This window comes from Oryza glaberrima, chromosome 1, assembly GCF_000147395.1.
Source record: "Oryza glaberrima chromosome 1, OglaRS2, whole genome shotgun sequence".
Lineage (NCBI taxonomy): Eukaryota > Viridiplantae > Streptophyta > Magnoliopsida > Poales > Poaceae > Oryza > Oryza glaberrima.
In genome coordinates, this window is record NC_068326.1 from 15,014,926 (window position 1) to 15,034,632 (window position 19,707).

General features: G+C 39.1%; 2 protein-coding genes across 2 annotated transcripts; one reads left to right on the forward strand and one right to left on the reverse strand.

The window, feature by feature from the left end:
- The first annotated feature begins 5,691 nt into the window (after nt 1-5,691).
- LOC127766858 (uncharacterized) lies at nt 5,692-6,474 on the forward strand. Its single transcript, XM_052292023.1, has one exon. The coding sequence runs from the start codon at nt 5,813-5,815 to the stop codon at nt 6,164-6,166; it is 354 nt and encodes a 117-aa protein (XP_052147983.1). The 5' UTR covers nt 5,692-5,812; the 3' UTR covers nt 6,167-6,474.
- A 4,963-nt stretch (nt 6,475-11,437) lies between these two features.
- LOC127760607 (homeobox-leucine zipper protein ROC2-like) lies at nt 11,438-16,355 on the reverse strand. Its single transcript, XM_052284888.1, has 4 exons — nt 16,284-16,355; nt 14,400-14,502; nt 13,114-13,254; nt 11,438-11,885 (listed from the first exon to the last, which is right to left on the reverse strand). Exons 2-4 carry the CDS (start codon nt 14,469-14,471, stop codon nt 11,745-11,747), a joined length of 354 nt encoding a protein of 117 aa, XP_052140848.1. The 5' UTR covers nt 14,472-14,502; nt 16,284-16,355; the 3' UTR covers nt 11,438-11,744.
- Between the last annotated feature and the right edge of the window lie 3,352 nt (nt 16,356-19,707).

Consider the following 19,707-nt stretch of genomic DNA (forward strand, 5'->3'; position numbering starts at 1 on the left):
CAAAATTTTTATTTTGGTCATTTCTCCATCTGACTCTATTTAAACAATTTGAAATTTGAAATTCAAAGTTTGAGAAATTCAAATAGAATTTTTTGTTAGTGAACAACTTCAACTCAAAAAGTCATCAACAACCAAGTTGAATAACTCATCAAGATCTATAACTTTTATTTTGGTCATTTTTCTATATAACATTTTTTTAACCGTTTGAATTTGAATTAGAAAATACGACAACTTCAAACAACATTTTCAAACACTAAATGATTTCAACTGAAAAAGTCATCAACAACAAAGTTGAATAACTCATCAAGATCTAAAACTTTTATTTTGGTCATTTCCTCATCTGATAAAATGTTAGTAATATTGTTAACAAATTTTACATATATGCGTATAGTTTATAAATCAGATAGGAGATATGTCAATTTTGCGAACAATATTACTATCACTTTATCAGATGAATAAATGACCAAAATACTTTATACAACTTTGTTGTTGATGACTTTTCCATTTGATATTATTTACTACCCGTAAAATTATTTTGACTCGTAAAATAAATTATTATACTGCAAGTTAATTATTTTGCTATAATTCAACTTACAAATATAAACATTTCATATGAAAAATGAAAAAATACTCATCGGTGACGGGCTTTAATTAATGCCCGATAGAGATTAAGTCATGTCAACCGAAGATTAGTATATAGCCCGTTACTGATGAGTCATCTGTGATGGGCCTCAAGTTGGTGTACGTCATGGATGATGGTCATCTGTGACGGGGCTCAACTTAAGTCCCGTTTGAGATATGGAATGTTATCTTAATCGGGCCTAAAGTTGGTGCCCATCATGGATGATGGTCATCTGTGACGGGCCTCAACTTCAAACCCGTTTAAGATATGGAATGTTATCTCAATCGGACCTAAACTACGGCTCGTCACTGATAGGTGTTATCCGTGACGGGCTTAAGTTTTATGCCCATCTAATATGTATGTGCGACCATATCTCAATCGGGCACTTTTTCGGCCTGATTGAGATGACTTTCTTGTGACGGCCTGCTATTTCCAGGTATGTTAGAGACCGTCACAGATAGAAGGATCTGTACTAGTGAGATTTAGAGATCAATTTTAATTAGTTATACAATCCTCAAGATCCAAGATGTTGTACGTACACTTTTGCAAGGCACTGCACCGACATATTTATCGCTAAGAATAATATATATTATTCGGATAATTTCGTCAGCTAATCAAAGAGCAGCCATATGAAGGCTTGTGATCGATATGCTCTCCTCGCTCGTGCATATATATATATGTCAATTAGTGATGATTTGTCTCGAAGATGACTCGGCCAGAACTTAAACGAACTGGATTAAGCTTTTACTACTTTGTTCTGTTTCAGTTGGTCCCATGCTGAAACCACCACAATCTTGTCCAGGATGATGGAGTGATTGTGTATTCCTGTGCGGGGCGTCGCGTGGAAACGGAACCGATCCCGCGTGAGGCTGCGACCTAGCGCTATTGTCGGACAAAAAACATATGGAAGTAAAATTGGAGAAACTCGAAACCAAAATTCTAAAAAAAACATCTTTAATTTTTATAATATTTTTTATAATATTAGAGATAGAGATACATGCTCTGACAAATAATAATGGTAGGCTCCAATAAAATGCACCTCCTAACATGTTTGATGGGCAAAATCTATTGCGTGCGCGCTCTCTTGATCTGGACCTATCGAGCGACATATGTGTGAGCCATCCGATCAAGTGACGCATATGTGCAGGGCCATCTGATCAACTTTACCGAGAGGCTTTAGCGCGAAAAAGGACAACTATTCATGTTTTGGGGGCAACACCACCATAAATTTTGACAATTTGACCCTTTGCAAAAACTATATTTACAAATAAACCGTTGCCAAAACTTATTTCAAATCTGACCCTTTTACTCAACGCCAAATCATGTGGCGCTGAATTTAGACACCTTAGCGCCACGTCAGCTGGCTCTTAATGCCGTACCATGACGGATGGGAGACTAAGTCCGCGTGCCAACGTACATTCAGCGCCATACTATTTGACATTGAGGTGTCTAAATTCAGCGCCACACGATTTGGCGTTGAGCAAAAGGGTCAGATTTGAAATAAGTTTTGGCAATGGTTCATTTGTAAAAATAGTTTTTGCAAAGGGTCAAATTGTCAAAATTTGTGCAACACCAACTCCACTAGCCCTCCTTTGCATTAGCTCATATTTTGGTACAAAACCTTTGAACACTTATATGTTTTAAACCATGTATTATTTTTTTTAAATCCGTTCTAACCATTGCACTTCACTCAAAATATATCACAAAACGAGTCTAATATTGAATTTATATAAGCATTCAAAAGTAATTTACTTAAACCCAAGAAGTAAAGTAACTTTTCGTTGCATTGAAAGTAAACATAGTGGACGAGGTTGAAATAAGAAAGTATGTGAAGTAAAATGCAAAGAATATTCACGAGCAAATAAAATTATTTTCTTTATTTTTGAAGTAATCACTATATTATTTTTTAAAAAAATAGTAATTTCATCGTATAGAAAGTCAAAAATAGAAGTAACCCTTCATGATTAGAAGTAAAATAACTCTAGAAAAATAATTACATTATAACAAAATACTAGTAGTGGAAGTAACTATGTAGAGAAATAGAAGTAACTTTTCATATATTAAAAGTAACAATCTGATATTGCTAGATGATTTTAACAAAAGAATGAAATTTAGAAGTAATTATATATGATTTGTGTGACTTACTTTTAGGCTTTATTAAATTTCCTTTCATAAATTTCTAAGAAAACCTAAAAGTAATTTACGTATAATAAAACTAATTTATAATATATATCTTTTTTCATCGAAATATAAGCATGTAAGATCTTTCTATAAAGATTTAATTAAAACGAATAGAATGTTATAATTGAATTGTAGATTGGATATTTAATTTGAAAGAAAAGTTTATTCAAAACTTAGCTATTAGTAGTATCTTTTCCAGTTGCATGCTTGCATATTCCCACGTGAAAAAGAGATGGATTACTAATTAGACACATCTGCTTTCGGAGAGCGTACTCGGTTGAACATGATACTAATTATGGAAATAATTGTGTCACGTGTTTAGACTATTACGAAAGCACGAACTGTGTAGTTACGTCCATGTTGAGGAATTGGAATGGAAGTTTGATATGTTGTTTCGGTATGAAAAAGGGGTCCATTCAACATCTGTTTTTGGAATGTCATTATGCAAAATTTATTTGGAAAGTAGTTAAGTTTTCTTTTGGTCTATACCCTCTTAATAGCATATGTATTTTATGATTGGCTTCGGGGAGTGGACAAGAAAAGTAGAAAACTTATACTTATTAGAGCATCTGCAATATGTTAGGCTCTGTGATTAAGTAGGAATGATAAGATTTTTAACAAAACACCATCTATTTTATATATTCAGGTAATTTTCAAGGCAACATATTGGCTCAGGTCTTAGGCACAACTACAAAGGTATGATGAAGATGGCGAGCTTTTAAAGGTTGCATGTCGTAATCTTGAGACAACGGTTATGCATCTGTTTGCCAATTTCGGATGGAGGTTCACATACAGAATTCAATAATTATGTACTCTTTATCTTGGGTTGGAAGTATTTGGTTTGTTTCTTTTTCATGGTTGGTGCCATTTTATTTTTATAATTATATTTAAAGTGCATTCATTTGAGTGTTAGACTGTAATAATTGGTTATAACTCATTAAGTAAAGGCAGAAATGTTACACTCTATTATCTTAAAAAAAACGTCCATGTTGATGTTACTTGTTCTCAATTTCTTTTAGGATATATATTTATGCACGTCTGATTTCTTCTCTACTTGATATCCTACGAGATTAAAACTTGTTGAAGTTTGACCGATCTAATATACATGTAGGAAAGTATCTATAGATTTATTATACGAAAATTATTAGTTGTCCAGTTAAAGTTTCCTCCAGAATCAGAGTCAGTATTGAGAGTAATTAACGGAGTTAGTGGCATGCATGGAAGTATAGGCACGGCAGCAGTGAAGCAGTGAACCATCGTCGATAAGGTTGGTGACGCGTGATGCCAATCTATAACGCGGTGATGACCTGAATTGACCGGGAGGGATGCACGGCGCTGAGCTGCTGATGAGGCACGAGGTTTATTCCGAAGCCGACCTGACCCAACTTGCGCCGGACCGCGGCATCAGCAGTCCAGCAGACAGCTTACAACATGCCGGCTGGGGCTTTTGCTTGCACTAGCACTGCAATTTGCAATGCGTACACACCAGCAGACATGCACGGTTGACTACTCGACAATACAGTATTTCACTCGTAGTTTTAACATATTATATATGGTGTTCTTACATGTGTTTTATTGTCTTTGTCAACTATAATGCTAGTAAACTACTTAAGGGACATATATGTAACAGAATGGCACATAACTGCAAATATTGTCCTAATAGGGATCAATGTCCGAAAGAGTGGGATCCCTTTAAATTCTTTGATTTTTGGGTGGTTTTTTTATCATGATCTATTTTCTAGCATTAACTTTTAAATTATTAATACCATATAAAAACTTCACTCATAAATCATTTTCGATTGTTTCCTTCGAAAATTTTTCGATTGGAGCGAGCTTCCAAAGTGCAAGTCACATTAAAACCTAGTAGCTCAATCGATGTGTGCAAGCTTTACGGCATTATTTGTACTTTTTTCCAGCTATAATTTCTATAAGAATCCCCAGCTTCCCCAAACAATATATAGGTTCTTACATGATTATGAGAATCAATAACTACAAAATTCAGAAAATAAATTAGAATCGAAAAGCTAAAAAAACCAGCCTTTTCATATTTCCCCAGCAGCATGTTTACCAACCCCGAACATAGCTGTTAAAGTCATTTTTCTACTGATACTTATTATTCGTGCATCACTACAGACTAAAAATGACTTTAACAATGACTTTAACAGTTATGTTCGGGGTTGGTAAGCATGTTGTTATAGCTAATTATTATTCGTGCCACTTATTTTTTTAATTTGGATGATGTTGTAGCTAATTCATACACTAGTTACATATAAATATATTGTACACTATTAATACCTGACCCCACCTATCATATACATATTGCGTCTTAGAGTCTGTGTTATAGCTAGCTATAAATCTGTAGCTCGCTACTCTTCTCTTCTCTTTTATCTTCTCGATATGTCATTATAGTTAACCTATAGCATGCTCTTATGGTCTAGGACTAACCTACTTCCTCTGTTCCACAATGTAAGACTTTCTATCATTGCCCACATACATATAGATGTTAATGAATCTACACATATATATAGATGTTAATGAATCTATATATATATGTAGATTCATTAATATCTATATGTAATGATAGAAAGTCTTACATTGTGAAACGGAGGGAGTACAAACGCAAAAAGAGAAAATGTAACAATCTGGTGTGCAAATTGGGCGGGTACACCAAGAAACGCAGAGCAATCGGGGCTTCCAGCTTTGACCGGCGAAACCGACGCGAACCTGCCGTTATCCCACAACCCATCGCTCCACCAGCTTTCTGCTGAGGCGAAATGAGGAGGAAACCGTCAAAGTCCACCACACCGGCGGAGGCGGAGCCCACCACCACAACAACGCGTCCACCGAAATACCGAATCCACTCCAATCCTCTTCTCCATCCTATAAGACCCCTTCTTCTTCTCATCCATTCCACCCCTCCAATCCAATTTCAACTTCCAAGTTCTGTACAGCATAGTACTCCCAACCTTTTCCTCCTCTTCTTCTTTCTTCTCCTCGTCCTCCATTGATATGGCCACCGAGGTGCTGCGCCCGCACAACGTGCTCCTGCCTTCCCCGGCGCAGCGGAGGATCCGTGCCACCGCCGCCACGCACCAGAGGACGGCCAACAACCATCAGAGCGATGCGAGGACCAAGCCGACGACGGCGGGAAGCCGGAGACATCAGGGCAGGGGCTCCTCCGCCGCCAGGAAGGCGGCCGCGAGGCCTGTAGCGGTGGAGGTGTACGCCGGGCCGGCGTTCTCCGTGTCCCCCGAGCCGAGCTCTCTGCCGCTGCCGCAGTTCCCGTTCAGGAAGGCCGCCGTCACAGCCGCCGTCGATGACGCCGCGACGCGCGACCTCCGCCGCATGCTGCGGCTGGAGTAGTAGTAGGCTCCCGTCCGTGCTTCTCTTGCTTATTCTTTTGTTCCCTTTCTGTTCTTGTGTTAGCATATGAGCTGTATGGTAGTTCTGACTAGCCTCGTGGTGAGTGGCGCGGCCGCGCGCGTTGAGGTCACCGGCTCAGTTTTATTGTGTGGCCGGAGACAAGTCAGACAGGTAACAGCGGCGGCCGTGAGCTCGGACGACGGCGGTGTAGAATGAGCTAGCGCAGCGGTATGTGGCGACCAGATGTAATTACATAGTATTTTACATTTTACATGGTAGACATATACAGTACGAGTATATTACGCGTATACGGTTGGGATCCCTTTGGTATGTACAATACGTCTAAAGTAAATTCTATATATGCTTTTTTAAAGAGAAGGCAAGAAATTTGTGTTATATATTGATAGAGCCGGGTTTAATTCTATACTCATTTTTAACCGAACGTGATACATTCTAGTACAACGCGAATCTAGATAAAAATATGTTCAGATTTATAGTATTAATATGTGTCATATTCAGTATTAAGTTGGTTTTTCGTGGGATAGAGAGGATCAAAAGAGCTTCTCATCACTACAATGAAAACCGTTTTTGCAAACAGGCGAAAAGCATTTTCGGTGGTTGGGCAGCCCGCATGCATGAAAAGGTCTGCAAAAATCACGATTTTTACCTGCGGCCGCTTAAGCCGGCCGCATGCGAAAAGGGAAAAATCACGAAAAAAATAGAAGTTTCAGTCGCCTTCGTCGTCGTCCTCAAGCCGTTGCCGCTGTCGTCGATGTCATCGTTCTCTCGCATCATGGCAAGAGGGCATCGGGAGGGCCACCGCCGGTGAATCGGGGCGGGGAAGCGCGACGGCCTGCGGATCTGGGCAAGGCAGGGCGGCGGCCGGCAGATCAGAACGGGGAAGGACCGCCGCTGGCGAATCAGGGCGGGGAAGGGCGGTGGCCGGTGGTTCCGGGCGGGGGAGGGCCGCCGCCGTCGCCCACGCCCGCCCTCAATGTGGCCCTCGCCCACCGCTGCCGCTGAAATCCGCGTCGCCGGAGGTCGTCATCGTTGTCGAGGTTGTCGTCGTCGCGGGGGAGGGCGCCTCCGCCGGATCCGCGTGGGGGGAGAGTGGTCGTCCCCGAATCCGCGCTGGGAAGGGCCGTCGTCCCCAGATCCGCGCGGGGGAGTCGTCGGGCACCTCTTCCACCGGCCTCCGTGCGGGGTACAGCCGTCGCTCACAGCCACTACTGCCCGCTGTTGCGCCCCACTGCCCACCGCCGGCTGAGATCGAGAAGAAAGGATAGGAGGTGAAGAGGCGTGTCAGAGAGAGGAGAATATAAGGTTGGCCGGCGGAGAGAGAGGAGAGAGTTGAAAATTTTTGAACTATTGAGAGGGAAATAGGAGGTAAGTTGGACTTGTAGACGACTCTCTAAGAGGCTAGTATGCAAAAATCGATTTTCGCATATGGGTCTCTTAAGTGGTCCGCATGCAAAGAAAAAATCATGCAGCTCTTTAAACTTCGAATCGAATTTTACAATACTAAATGAACTCATGTGAAAAAGTTGTTAAAAACAAAGTTGTAGAACTCAGTGAGATCTACCAATTTTTCTTTTGGTCATTTCTCCATCCGAGTTTGATTGAACTATATAAAATTTGAATTTTAAAATATAATAAATTCAAATAATTTTTCGGATAGTAAATGATTTCAAATGGAAAAATTATCAACAACAAAGTTGTATAACACAACAATATCTACAAGTTTTGGTTTGGTCATTTTTCTATATGACTTTGTTCAACAATTTGAATTTGAATTTTAAAATATGACAACTTCAAACTACATTTTTGAATACTAAATAATTTCAACTGAAATAGTCATCAACAACAAAGCTGTATAACCCATCAATAGCTGTAACTTTTATTTTAGTCATTTCTTCATCCTACAAAGTGGTAGTAATATTGTTCACGAATTTTACGTATATCTCGTATGGTTTTATAAACTAAAAGAGAGATATGCAAATTCTGTAAACAATCTTACTATCATTTTATCGGATATCTTACTATCACTTTATTGGATGTAAAAATGATCAAAATAAAAGTTGTATATCTTGATGAGTTCTACAACTTTTATATTCATGACTTTTTCAGATGAAATTATTTTCTACTTCAAAATATTATTAGAAGTTGTTATTTTTTGAAATTCAAATTTTTAATTGATAAACAAAGTCGCAAGAAAAAATGGCTAAAATAATAGCAGTAAGAACACAATAACATGATATAGCATGATTTTAGAAAAAATTAGGAAAAAGAATAATCCAATTTGAAGTTCATATGAGTGAGATAAACTAGTTTCAAATTTTATTTTTGCATACGGCTTCTTATGACGCTTGTATGGAAAAATCGATTTTCATATGTAGGCTCTTAAGTGATCCGCATGCAAAAATAGGCTCATTTCATTTTTGTATGCGGGCCTCTTAAGAGGCCCGCATGGAAAAATCAATTTTTTCATACGGGTGTCTTAAGAGTTATGCTCTATTTATAAAAATCATGGGTTCTCGTAAAAAAATTGTTTTTTAAGTAGTGTGTGTTTCTGGCGTACACATTTGAATTATATTTGTCTTAATTAGTCCCTGCGTCAAATCGGTTGGTGGTACGTTGGCGTGCTGCCGTGCTGGCACCTACCACACCAAAGTGTTGATCGGGAGCGTTATAAGTTACGGTACAGGTTCCATCCCTCCATTCGAAAATACCTTTTTACGAAGGAAGTATCTTTTTTATTGGCAATTGATAAAAATTCATATTAAATCTGATTCCAGTAGTGTTACACCATGAAATCATGAATAAGTGATGCTTTGGAATAGGTGAAGTTGATGTGTTCAAAGTTTGACGATCAATTATTCAATTTTTCTTCAAAATACGTTTAAAACCATTATAACTTTCCTATGCTTTTTATAAGTTTTAGGTGAATAGCTAGTTTAGTCCCTCAAGTTTCATTTAAGGCTCAATTTGGTCCTTTAAGTTTTATTTTATCCACATAGGTCCCCTAAGTATTTGTTTTGACTTAAAATCATCTTGGACCCACATAATAAGTCATATGTCTATTTCTTGTCAATATTTACATTAGAAAATGCCCCTTTTACCCTTAATTTGTATACAACTATACACTAGAAAAGAGAAAACTAAGATGAACAAACAATATCGCATATGTACTTCCCATTATTTCAATATGTGCACATGAAACTTAAGCAGTGACTATCATATACACTTGCGAGTTCGTAATTTATTTTTGCTTTACATAAATTACTATGCATTATCTATAAAAAATTCATTGCATGCAATTTTTTCTCTTATATATGTGAATGTGGGGGTATAAGAGTCATTTATCAAAAGAATTGTTGGTTATGTTTGGCCATGTGGCTTCTAAGTGGGTTCAAGGATAATTTTAACTAAAATGAAAACTTGAAGGACTAATATGGATAGATTGAAACATCAAGGACTAAACTGAGCCTCGGATGAAACTTGGAGGACCACTTTAGCTATTCACCCTAAGTTTTAAATTGAAGTAGTTAGTGATAAAATAATTGTGGTGATGACCGTTAGAGGAAGTATACTATTATTCCCTACACTGTTCATTTCGAATTTAACCGTATACACACCCTATCGCTTTGCCGTTGCTAGAGCATGTCCAACAACCTCTCACTACTGCAGAAACAGGCATAGGTGCTGAACAACCTCTCACTACTATATAAACAGACATAGGTACTGTTTGAGAATTTATTATAGGTAATGATTTTTTTAGCCGACACCAATTTATCGGCACCTATGTCCACAATTATAGGTGTCGATTCTTAACTAAATGGTTGGGGCACACCCTACATGGGCCAGGGTCCCAGACGAAGTTATAAGTCCATAGTCCCATTAGAATGTTGATGCAACACATTATTTCTGTGATTCGAAGATAAAGCTGAATTCGTTGAAAAGAGAACTCCAAGAGCTTACCATCAAGTACTCAGGTACCCAAAACGGAGCTCGTATGCACATTTCATGGCCGTTTGAATTCAGCACTGTAGCAGGAAGCCGAATTGGATTCCTGAACTTGGACTGTTTGATCTTGATGTCTTTCGATTGAACTATGATGTGAGGAATAGTTGTATCAATAGTAGTAATGGTCACATCATTGAGTCGGCCACTCACTTCCTTCAAAATGCGCTGGACCACCATCTGCTGATCACCGTCAGCGAGGCGGCGACCATGGCGTGGATGAGATACGGACGCTGCCGTCGAGGAGAGCTCCTCTAGATGGTCGGCGTCGGGCCGTCATGGCTCTGATCCCAAATCTTGCCAGCGTCCCTTGATGCCGGCGACCTGGAGCGGAGAATTCCCAAGGCGAAAACAAACACACGCGAGAGAGGAATTACCAACTCACGATGAAGTTTTATGCAGCAAACTTGCATGCTGCTTACCGGTTTTCTCTCCTTTTATTTGTTACTGAATGAAGAAGTGGCCGAGAGGCCAAGTGGCCAACGATCGCGCGCACACGATCGAGCACTTCGACTTCGTGACATCCCACACGAGCGATTGTGGTGCATGTACAACGCTACAAAGACGCAACAAACTCCCGGCGTGAACTAGCACGAAGATAACAGACTCCAAACTGACACGACGAAAAAATTGGAACTACAACAAGACGCGCATGGCCCGTTTTAGGAGGGATTGGAAGTTTTGAGGGATGAGGCTTTTAACTTTTTTGTTTAGTTGGGAGACATGAGAATTTTAATGGGATGGGGATGAGGAATTGAGGAATGAACTCCCTCCTTTTCAATACCTGGGTAGGGGGTGGAGGGAATTCCTCCTTTACTTTGCCTAAACAAATCTCAGCCATCCGTTTTCATTAATGACCTAATCTCCAACTAAATTCCATATCAATTTCCACCACCTCTTCCAAACAAGAGTCTGGGATGAAAAATCAAATTCCCATTTTAATCTCATTTCCTCGTGTAAACTCTCAATCCCCTTCCCTCAAGTTGCCAAACAAGCCGTAAGTGACAACACAGGACTCTGAAACTTGAAGATGATCAGCGTGGGTTTATCTCTGAAGATTGCCAACACTAGTAAGACAAGCAGTGATAATTTGGTAGGATTGGACTACTGTAATTCTCAAGAGCAAACGCTTTAGCACATAGCTAGCTAAAAAAAAAATTAGCAATAGTCCTCGAAAGAAAAACTTAGCAATAGCAAAAGAAGTAAAAAACGACTTCAACTGAACGAGCAAAATGGAATACCATATAGCATGTCCGAAATGTAATTAATAGAGAAGATATACCATCTTCCAATTAAGCAGAGTTTAGGTGCTCAACTGTAGTACATAATTTTATTTTGGGATTGGCACACACATAGTACTGAATTTATTGCTCGTTTTTAATGCCATTGCATAAATATAAAGGCTAAGGCCGGCCAAGCCTCCTGATCCCCCACACTTCTGCTCCTGTTGGTATTTCCATAGTTCATCAACATATTGGCGCAGCCACAATTGTTAAAAAGCACTGGGAATACCACAGGGACATAAGAGGAGAGATCAAAGAAGCCATGCCAACGAGGCCTACTTGGACGGTGGTGCTGGTTCATCTTGGTTGAGTGGTGCTCCTTCCTGAGACCCAGCTGTAGGGGGGAATGGAAGGTCCACTTCTTCAGGTTGTGCTTCAGTCTCCTGGTTTGTAGCACGGGCATAAAGGCGTTGAATCTGCACATAAGTTCACATTTCATGGCATCAAATCTCTAGCAGGAATGATGAGGGAATGAACTAGAACTTTGTGTACTGACTCAACTGCAATGCAAAAGTATACATCACTACAAACAAACTGAACAGTTGTTTAGATTTGTTAGACACAGTGATTGGGAAATAAGAGATGAACATATCTATAGAATTATTGATCCTACATTCCGCACTTGTCATATGTTTCCAATAGTAGTGTAGTTCTATGAATTTTAGATCATATGCCCAGGGAATGAATTAGGTATGAAACAGAAATTCCAACGGTTGCCCCCATTGACTAGTTATTTTTTTGTTGAGTGAGCTGGTGTCGACAAGTTTTTGCCAACCGGCTATTAATGTGAAGTTTAAATGCCGATCGATAGCTTATCAGGAAAAATTTAGACAATTTCCTACTGCTTTTCGGTCAACAAAATTGGAATTGCCGAATGTTGGTTCGTCGATAAGTTATATCATCCGATTATCTGTACAAAGATATTGCCTGACTACCGCCCGGCTGTAATGTTTTGACATTGTGTAGTGGCCTATCCCAGCGCAGAACCCAGTTAATTGTGTTAGCGCAGGTCCACGTCCACCCACGTGTGTTCCTAGCTAGTCGTAACGCACACGCATGGAAATGGATGGGGCTATTTGATAGGTTATATGTAGATTTTAAGTACCTCTGCTGTGGCCTCTAGCCCTCTACTAATAATATATCTACTCTCAGTATTATTACCGGTAGAAATGATCTCGATTCTTAATTTACGAGTACTACTATCACTATAAAAAATATTGTACTAACTAGTAGTTTAAGTGATAGTACAAATATATGTGATTTATTGAATTAGAAAAAAAATGAAGTCTACAGTACTAGTAGGGATTGCTGTGAAACAGGATCCAGTTTATACGAGTTGATATGAGCCTTATGAACAAGATAATGTACTTCCTATTTTAGAAATCATTAGGTAACTTTTGGGATAGGGATTACCGAAGAGCACCCTTTGCCTGCCGGCATGAAAAAATCAGCTCAGAAGCCAAGATGGACAGTAGGAAATACCGAAAGAAATATGGGGAATACCGAAAGAAATATGTTCCCGATATCCGATGCTCAAATTTATCAAGTTGGTGGAAACGTTCACAATCTAAAATACGGATTCTATGTAGAAAAAACATACCACAAAAAATTCTAGCATGAGTTTGGAGAGATCATTTAACAAACCTCAGTTCCAAGGCAAGCATTTTCAGCCCTCATATGACAAGTACCGCATATACTATTGAACTCCTGCAACTTGATTGCATAATTCTCTTTCTTCAATTTCTCATTCTCAAGCTTCAGCTGCTCATTTTGTTGCTGGAGGGACTGTTTTCACAATTCATGCCATGTTAGTTTATCCAGTCTCTTACAACATATTTAAATTTCATGTGCTAGATAACCTATATATATATTAGTAATGCATATGTATTATTGCATACGTTGAAGGATTTATCAATTGCTTGTGTTTTAAACATAAGAATTTTAAGAAGTAATCCTTCCATTCATAAATAGTTGTCATTTTAGGATTTACGCAGTGAAACCTCAAAACTATAAATCACTAATATATGCAAAATAATAAGATTTGATATGTGTAATAAGAATAATGCTATTGTATCACTAATAAAATGCTTTCATGAAGTAATATTTTTCTATTATTTTTAACATATGATCTGATTAGAAAATGCAATGGTAAAACGTTGTGCATTGGTCACTCTTCTAAATGGCAAGTAAAAAAATGGACGGAGTATATTGTTGTGCATACATACACTTCTAAATAAGGAACTTCTAATAGTTCATTTTCTTTAGATATGTCAGTAGTAATCTCTTAATAACACAGATCTAATATATGTGAACAAGCAAACACGGTAATCTTCGCCGTTAATGTTTTTTTGAGCCATAAGTTTGTCAAAGTTGTTTTTTGAAAAAAAAGACGTTTTTTCGACTTATTTAATTTGGCTTATTTGAGGTTAAATGTTTTTATGAGTAAGTAGTAGAGGAGAACGCTACTAAGAAATATAACAATATGTACTAAGGTCACACAGAGAAGAGCCAGTTCAACAAACAACGTACCACAAGGCACAATCTTATTACTCGTTATTGAGAACCACGTTCTACATCGTCCATCAGCACTCTACATCTTATATGCCACACACATGTAGGCATACATGGATTATTTGTAGAACTTTTCTGGAAAATATTACTTCTTTCCATAAAAGTATGCACTTGATCAATTGGCCTGATATGTATAATCATGTAAATGAGTTTTTAGATTTAAAGTTAATTTTATTTATTGCATTATATATTTTTAAACATATAATATATACTTACAGCAACACACCGAACTGATGTTAGTAAATAATAGAAAAAGGCGAACTAAGAAAAACTTGAGATGAGTTAATGTTTTAACAATATCCTGAGAAGATGGAAGAAGGTTGCATAAACAATAAGTTCTGAGAATTATTGCTTTTGACCTTATTCTGAGCTTGCCTCCTCGCCAGTGAAACCTTCATTTGCTTTGATGGATATCCAGAGTTATCAGCCATTTGATTTATCTTTTTCTTCTTCAATACGAGTCTGCAGAAAAAAAAAAGTGAAATCCATTTATACATATGTACTTCCTTGTGATGCAAAAAGAAATAAGAAATGACTTGACTACCAAATTTGCTTCTTTCTTCTTCTCCCCCCCCCCCCCCCCCCCCCCACCACTTTTTTTTTTTTGTGCTATAGATCCCATTGAAGCTTGTTAATTTATAATCAGCCAGAAGTAACAAGAATATGCGAGTGGCACTTTGTGGTGAAAAGTGATTTGTCATGGAAACCGTTTAATACGTCGTAGATATAAAGGTGTAAATTACTTCAGACTTATTTGTACATCAACCGACCATGAATACAAAAGTCAAGTTTGGAAACATTGCTTTTTTGCTATGCCGGCCGGACCAGCGCTACAATTTAGCTATGGTACTTTCAATTAATAAGCTAGCTAATACTAATTTATACACAAATAATACTACCATCACACTTATTAGAATATATGGCACTAAATGCAATCAACAACCATAATCCAAAAGTTTTCATGATTTTTACCAGTGAAATAATTTTCGGAAGTGTTTCCCTGTTTTATAGACATGTTTTGCTCATATATCCTTTTTGCACCCCGGCTGTACCCCTGCTTAATGCAACGCTCAGGCTGATCAACCATTCTTCTAATGAAAAAGAAATAACTAGTGGACATTTACTAAATTTGTATACTTATATTTGAAGTTTCCATTTTTACCAGCTAATATTATTGGACTTCTTTTTTAAGAGAAAAGTTCCACCATAGTCCTTACTTTCAGTTTTACTAAATATACGAATGACTTACAAACTAGCCAACTAATCACTCGAAGAGCAATAAAATAAATGTCCATGTGACCACTGGCTAAATCCCCTAATTGCTTTGGTCGTGACATAGGTATTGGTAGTGCCATGCAAGCCACCAGACATCCTTTACTAACTCTAGTTTTACCTACAACATCACCATTCTTCGCCACTTCCCCTTCAACTGTGGGCATATTCTCCCACTAGCCAGAGAGACATGCCCTTTTTCTTTGTCACCATCCCAATCTCCGCACCCCTATTCATCGAACGTGGCAGTGAGGCTTTGTTTACCATTCATACCGCACCTCCCATCTCCTCTGGCATCATGCACCATTATTAAAGCTGCAGCTACCAAAATATCTTTTGTTATCTAGCACCGACGAGTTGATGTACCCCAGACGAAGCCTACACTGCTGCCCATCCTATCTCCAAACTCTCGCATCCGCAGCAGCACAATCAAATGTCAACTTCCTTAGCCAATAGCCATGGTTGTGGCTGCGTCACAACTACCTCGCCACATTCCAACCTCCCTTGCCCTCGTTATAACCATGATGGTCATTGTTGTTATCCTCCATGAACCCCAACTACTATCCTTAGGAAAGCAACTAGAATTGGGACAGAACTAGATTAGTAGAGATGGAGAGTATAGATTTCAATGGAACTGTCAGGAGGATAGATCCAAAGGATAAAAAATTGACATTTTCAACAAAAATGAACATGTCCTTGTTCTTTAGCTTGTGATCTGTCCATTTTATTAACTAAGATTCTGTTTAATGTTGATAGAAAATTATGGGAGTGTTAATTATTTTTCACCAAAAAGGTAGACATCAGAAAAATTTGGCAATGCTTTTGCTACATACATTAGAACTATTGTTTCATAGAAGGGAGAATTGGATAGAAATCCACTGAAAACATAAGGCATCAAAGGAATTAATTCTCTTAAGAATTTCAGAATTAAAGTTTACGCTACTTGTAAAAATATCAGATGGATTACTTACTTGAAATAAAATGTATTCCCGTTCTTGCTAAGAGTCGTGCGTGCGATGAGGATGGGAGGGGTGATGTGTGGGTTCTGACTTTTGTGGGGGTGGTGGGGGGAGGGTAGGGGGTCTTTATAGTTGAGCAATACACTTGCACTCTTTTTGACACGCGGCATTTCCATTTGTTTTTCAATATCGAATAGCTCTTCTATTAGATATTTGGTACCCTAGAGATAGATAGATGGTCTATTCAGAGATAGAGCGAAAGATTTCCGCATTCGAGATAGATGACGACTTTGTAGATAGATGGAGGATGACGCGGTTTGGGAGAATACGTGACTAGCAACATGTATTGAAATCCCTTTTGTTAATTGATATGTATCTTGGAAGGCCTAAGGTGGGATGTTCAATACGGGATGTTAGTGGGAGTCAAGGTAGCAGTTCAAAGTCATAGGGACGGAAGAGGGCGGTGCGCAGAGGAGGCATCAGGGGCAATAAAAATAGAGAGATTAGTATTTATGAGGTGGTGGGGGCAGTAATTAGTGAACTCTCTGGTGCGAGCTGTCAGAGATGAGGCAGGATCATGGTGTGGTGAAGCTAGGATTAAAATTAAATCTACTGTTCAATAGGAAAGAGAAGAGGAGTTGACTAAACTGATCAGATGTATATCGAAGGGTTAGAGACCAATTGATTAGGATTTTAAGAAATCTAAACTGATGATGGCTCAACAAGCCCAAATTATAATGTCGTATTTGTCATTAAAAAATTAGATCTTTTACCTTGTATTTTACATTGTAAAAGGACGGTGCTAGTTGTGAAGTCCAACAGCCAAGGTGGCTCTAGTACCAGCTCTATCAACCCCTGGTTTCTTAGACTAGAAACCTCATGTATATTCCATATCAATTCCCTTCCCTAGCATTACGTAGTTTGGTACACATATAAAATCATAAAGTCTTACAACATAATAAGAATACAAAAGGTTGCCCATCTGGGACACAAGTAGACTTGTCTAAATGACATAAACTGGCACAGTAGAAGCTTGTCCACTGGCATCGACTGGGAACTTAGATTCTATGGCGCCTCTTTCGGTTCCTCCTCCACTGGGAACTGCTCACACGGGTCACTTGCGGTATCTAACGCTAAAAAGGGGGAAAAAGCAATGGTGATTACATAATGTACTCACAAGCCACCACTACAACATGCATTAGTGTCCATATGGTTCAAGGAAGGTTGTAGGGTTATTTGTGCAAAGCATGTTTTCTCAGATCATTTTGCAATCCTAAGACTTAACCATTTTAACGAAAAGGGTTCGCTATTGTTCAAGTGGTTTAACCATTCCACAAAGGTTGTGTCCACCTAGCCAAGCATCGCTTGGTTCGATTTACCTTCATGGTCCAATTGTCCTGTTTCATACCCAAATCCAACCTTTCCGCCTCCTAGGAAAGCTTAGCCAAGTCTCCATCCCATCATAGCCAAATTTAAAGTTGTGAGGTTTATTCACACTGTAGTGGATGTATGCATTACCTGCAATTCGTAACATCCCCAATACATGAGACTAGTCGCAACACATGAGATGAGTCACAGCCCAATTTTTCGGTTCTTCCAACATTGCGGCAACCGCTCCAAATACTAAAAATCCCTATGCACTCTCGAGCCCTTCATCCGGACACGCCAGTCATGAGGGAAGTCTTGGACACCGAGGTTAAAGGAAATGAAAGCAAGAAATGTTTCATTTTACTCAACATGTCATTAACACACGCACTATCCTCTTTCTCCATTCTCAATGCAACACAACACATGATATTCACAACCGGCCATGACCGAGGTGTCGGCCCACAAGAATCACCTAGTCCACTATGTTGGTATTTGATACGGTCAAAGATAAATATGCAAGTGCACGAATACCACTGTTGCACTTCACCTTAGAGTATTCCGAGGGTATCGAATCACAGGGAACGTGTGTATATATCTAAGAATAGAATTCAACCAAGGACAAAAATGAATGGTAGGCTTAGACTAGAACCAGCTATCAAGAATGGGAGGGCTTTCCACTGCTATCAAGAACCATCTGAGCTTCAACAAGATGCTGGAAACTCAAATAGCTCAGTTGGCGGCTGTTGTTCCCTCTGCCAAGATAGGGAAGATTTTGGGACAACCAAAACCCTCTTTGGAAAATGTTAATGTGGTGACCACGAGATAGGCAAGACCACTTGTGACCATGAGATAGGCAATACCATTTGTGATCCGCTGTACCCAACTCAAGCAAGCAAAGGGAAGGAGAGCCAGTAGGAGGATCCCTCTTCTAAAAACTCCAACAAGGTACATGATAGAAGAACAGCTCCACAGCAGTTCAGAGATACAAACATTCTACTATTCCTCCGTCGCAACAAGAAGCCAATCATGGATGAGCAGTTCCACAAGTATTGATAAATATATGTATGCAGGTGATTTTGGATGAATTTACATCCGCCATGCAACGAAATGTACCTCTGACCAATCATACAAAAGCACATCGATTGGAGAGCCCACATGTCAGTCAAAACCAACTGAAATTGAGCTAAGGCACGATGCACCGCCATAGGAGCCCACATGTTATAAACAGAAGGAAGTTGGTGGCCAGAGGCGGTTTGTCTGGTTTGACCAAACTAGGCTGGCACCCCTAACGCCAGCTTCCACATGGCGTTTCCCCTTTGGTCCCCAATGACGGTTACAAGTGTTTACCAACTTAACAACCATCATTGATATGCTATAAAAGGAGGAGCTCACTTATTTTGAAACAAGAGAAGCTCACTTCACTCTCAGCAAACAATAAAGTGGAGTACAACTCACTTTAGTAGTGTGGATAAAATATGTAGAGAGTGAGGGAAGGTCCGAAGGAGGGCCGGGATTGTCAGCACTCTCTCCTTGCTTGTACCTCGACGGATGCATTTTTTTTAAATAAAGTAAGTATTCGGGACTTGTTTTGTTATTTAGTTTACTTACTTAAGTAAGATATACTCTCATCGTTGTGGGTTCGTCACTTAGTTTTTATATAAGTGCTATAGTACTAGGACTCTAGATGAAGGAGGAAGTTCCTGCGCGAGGCTAGAGTAGTAATCAATAACTTAGGCGTGGGATCTAGGTTAGTGATTATCTTCAGTTGTTGTGTGCTCCATGGAAAGTGAGTAGGCGGCCGGTGGTGACAACCTTGTCCATCCTTTGTATCCCTCCATGTTTAGGTACATCATAGAGCTACAAGAAGGAGTCTCTTGAAAGACCTGGGGTGAACAAATACAACAACCACCCCATGGCTCTTACTCTCATTGCCCCAAACCAAGCTGCAAGTGTTTGCCCTTAGATTCCTCTCTTCTCCTAAGGTTCCTCTTGTGTTATTATCTCAAGTTTGAATAAAAATATTTGCTTCTTTCTTATGTCAAGTGAACCTTATGTATTGAGCTACAAG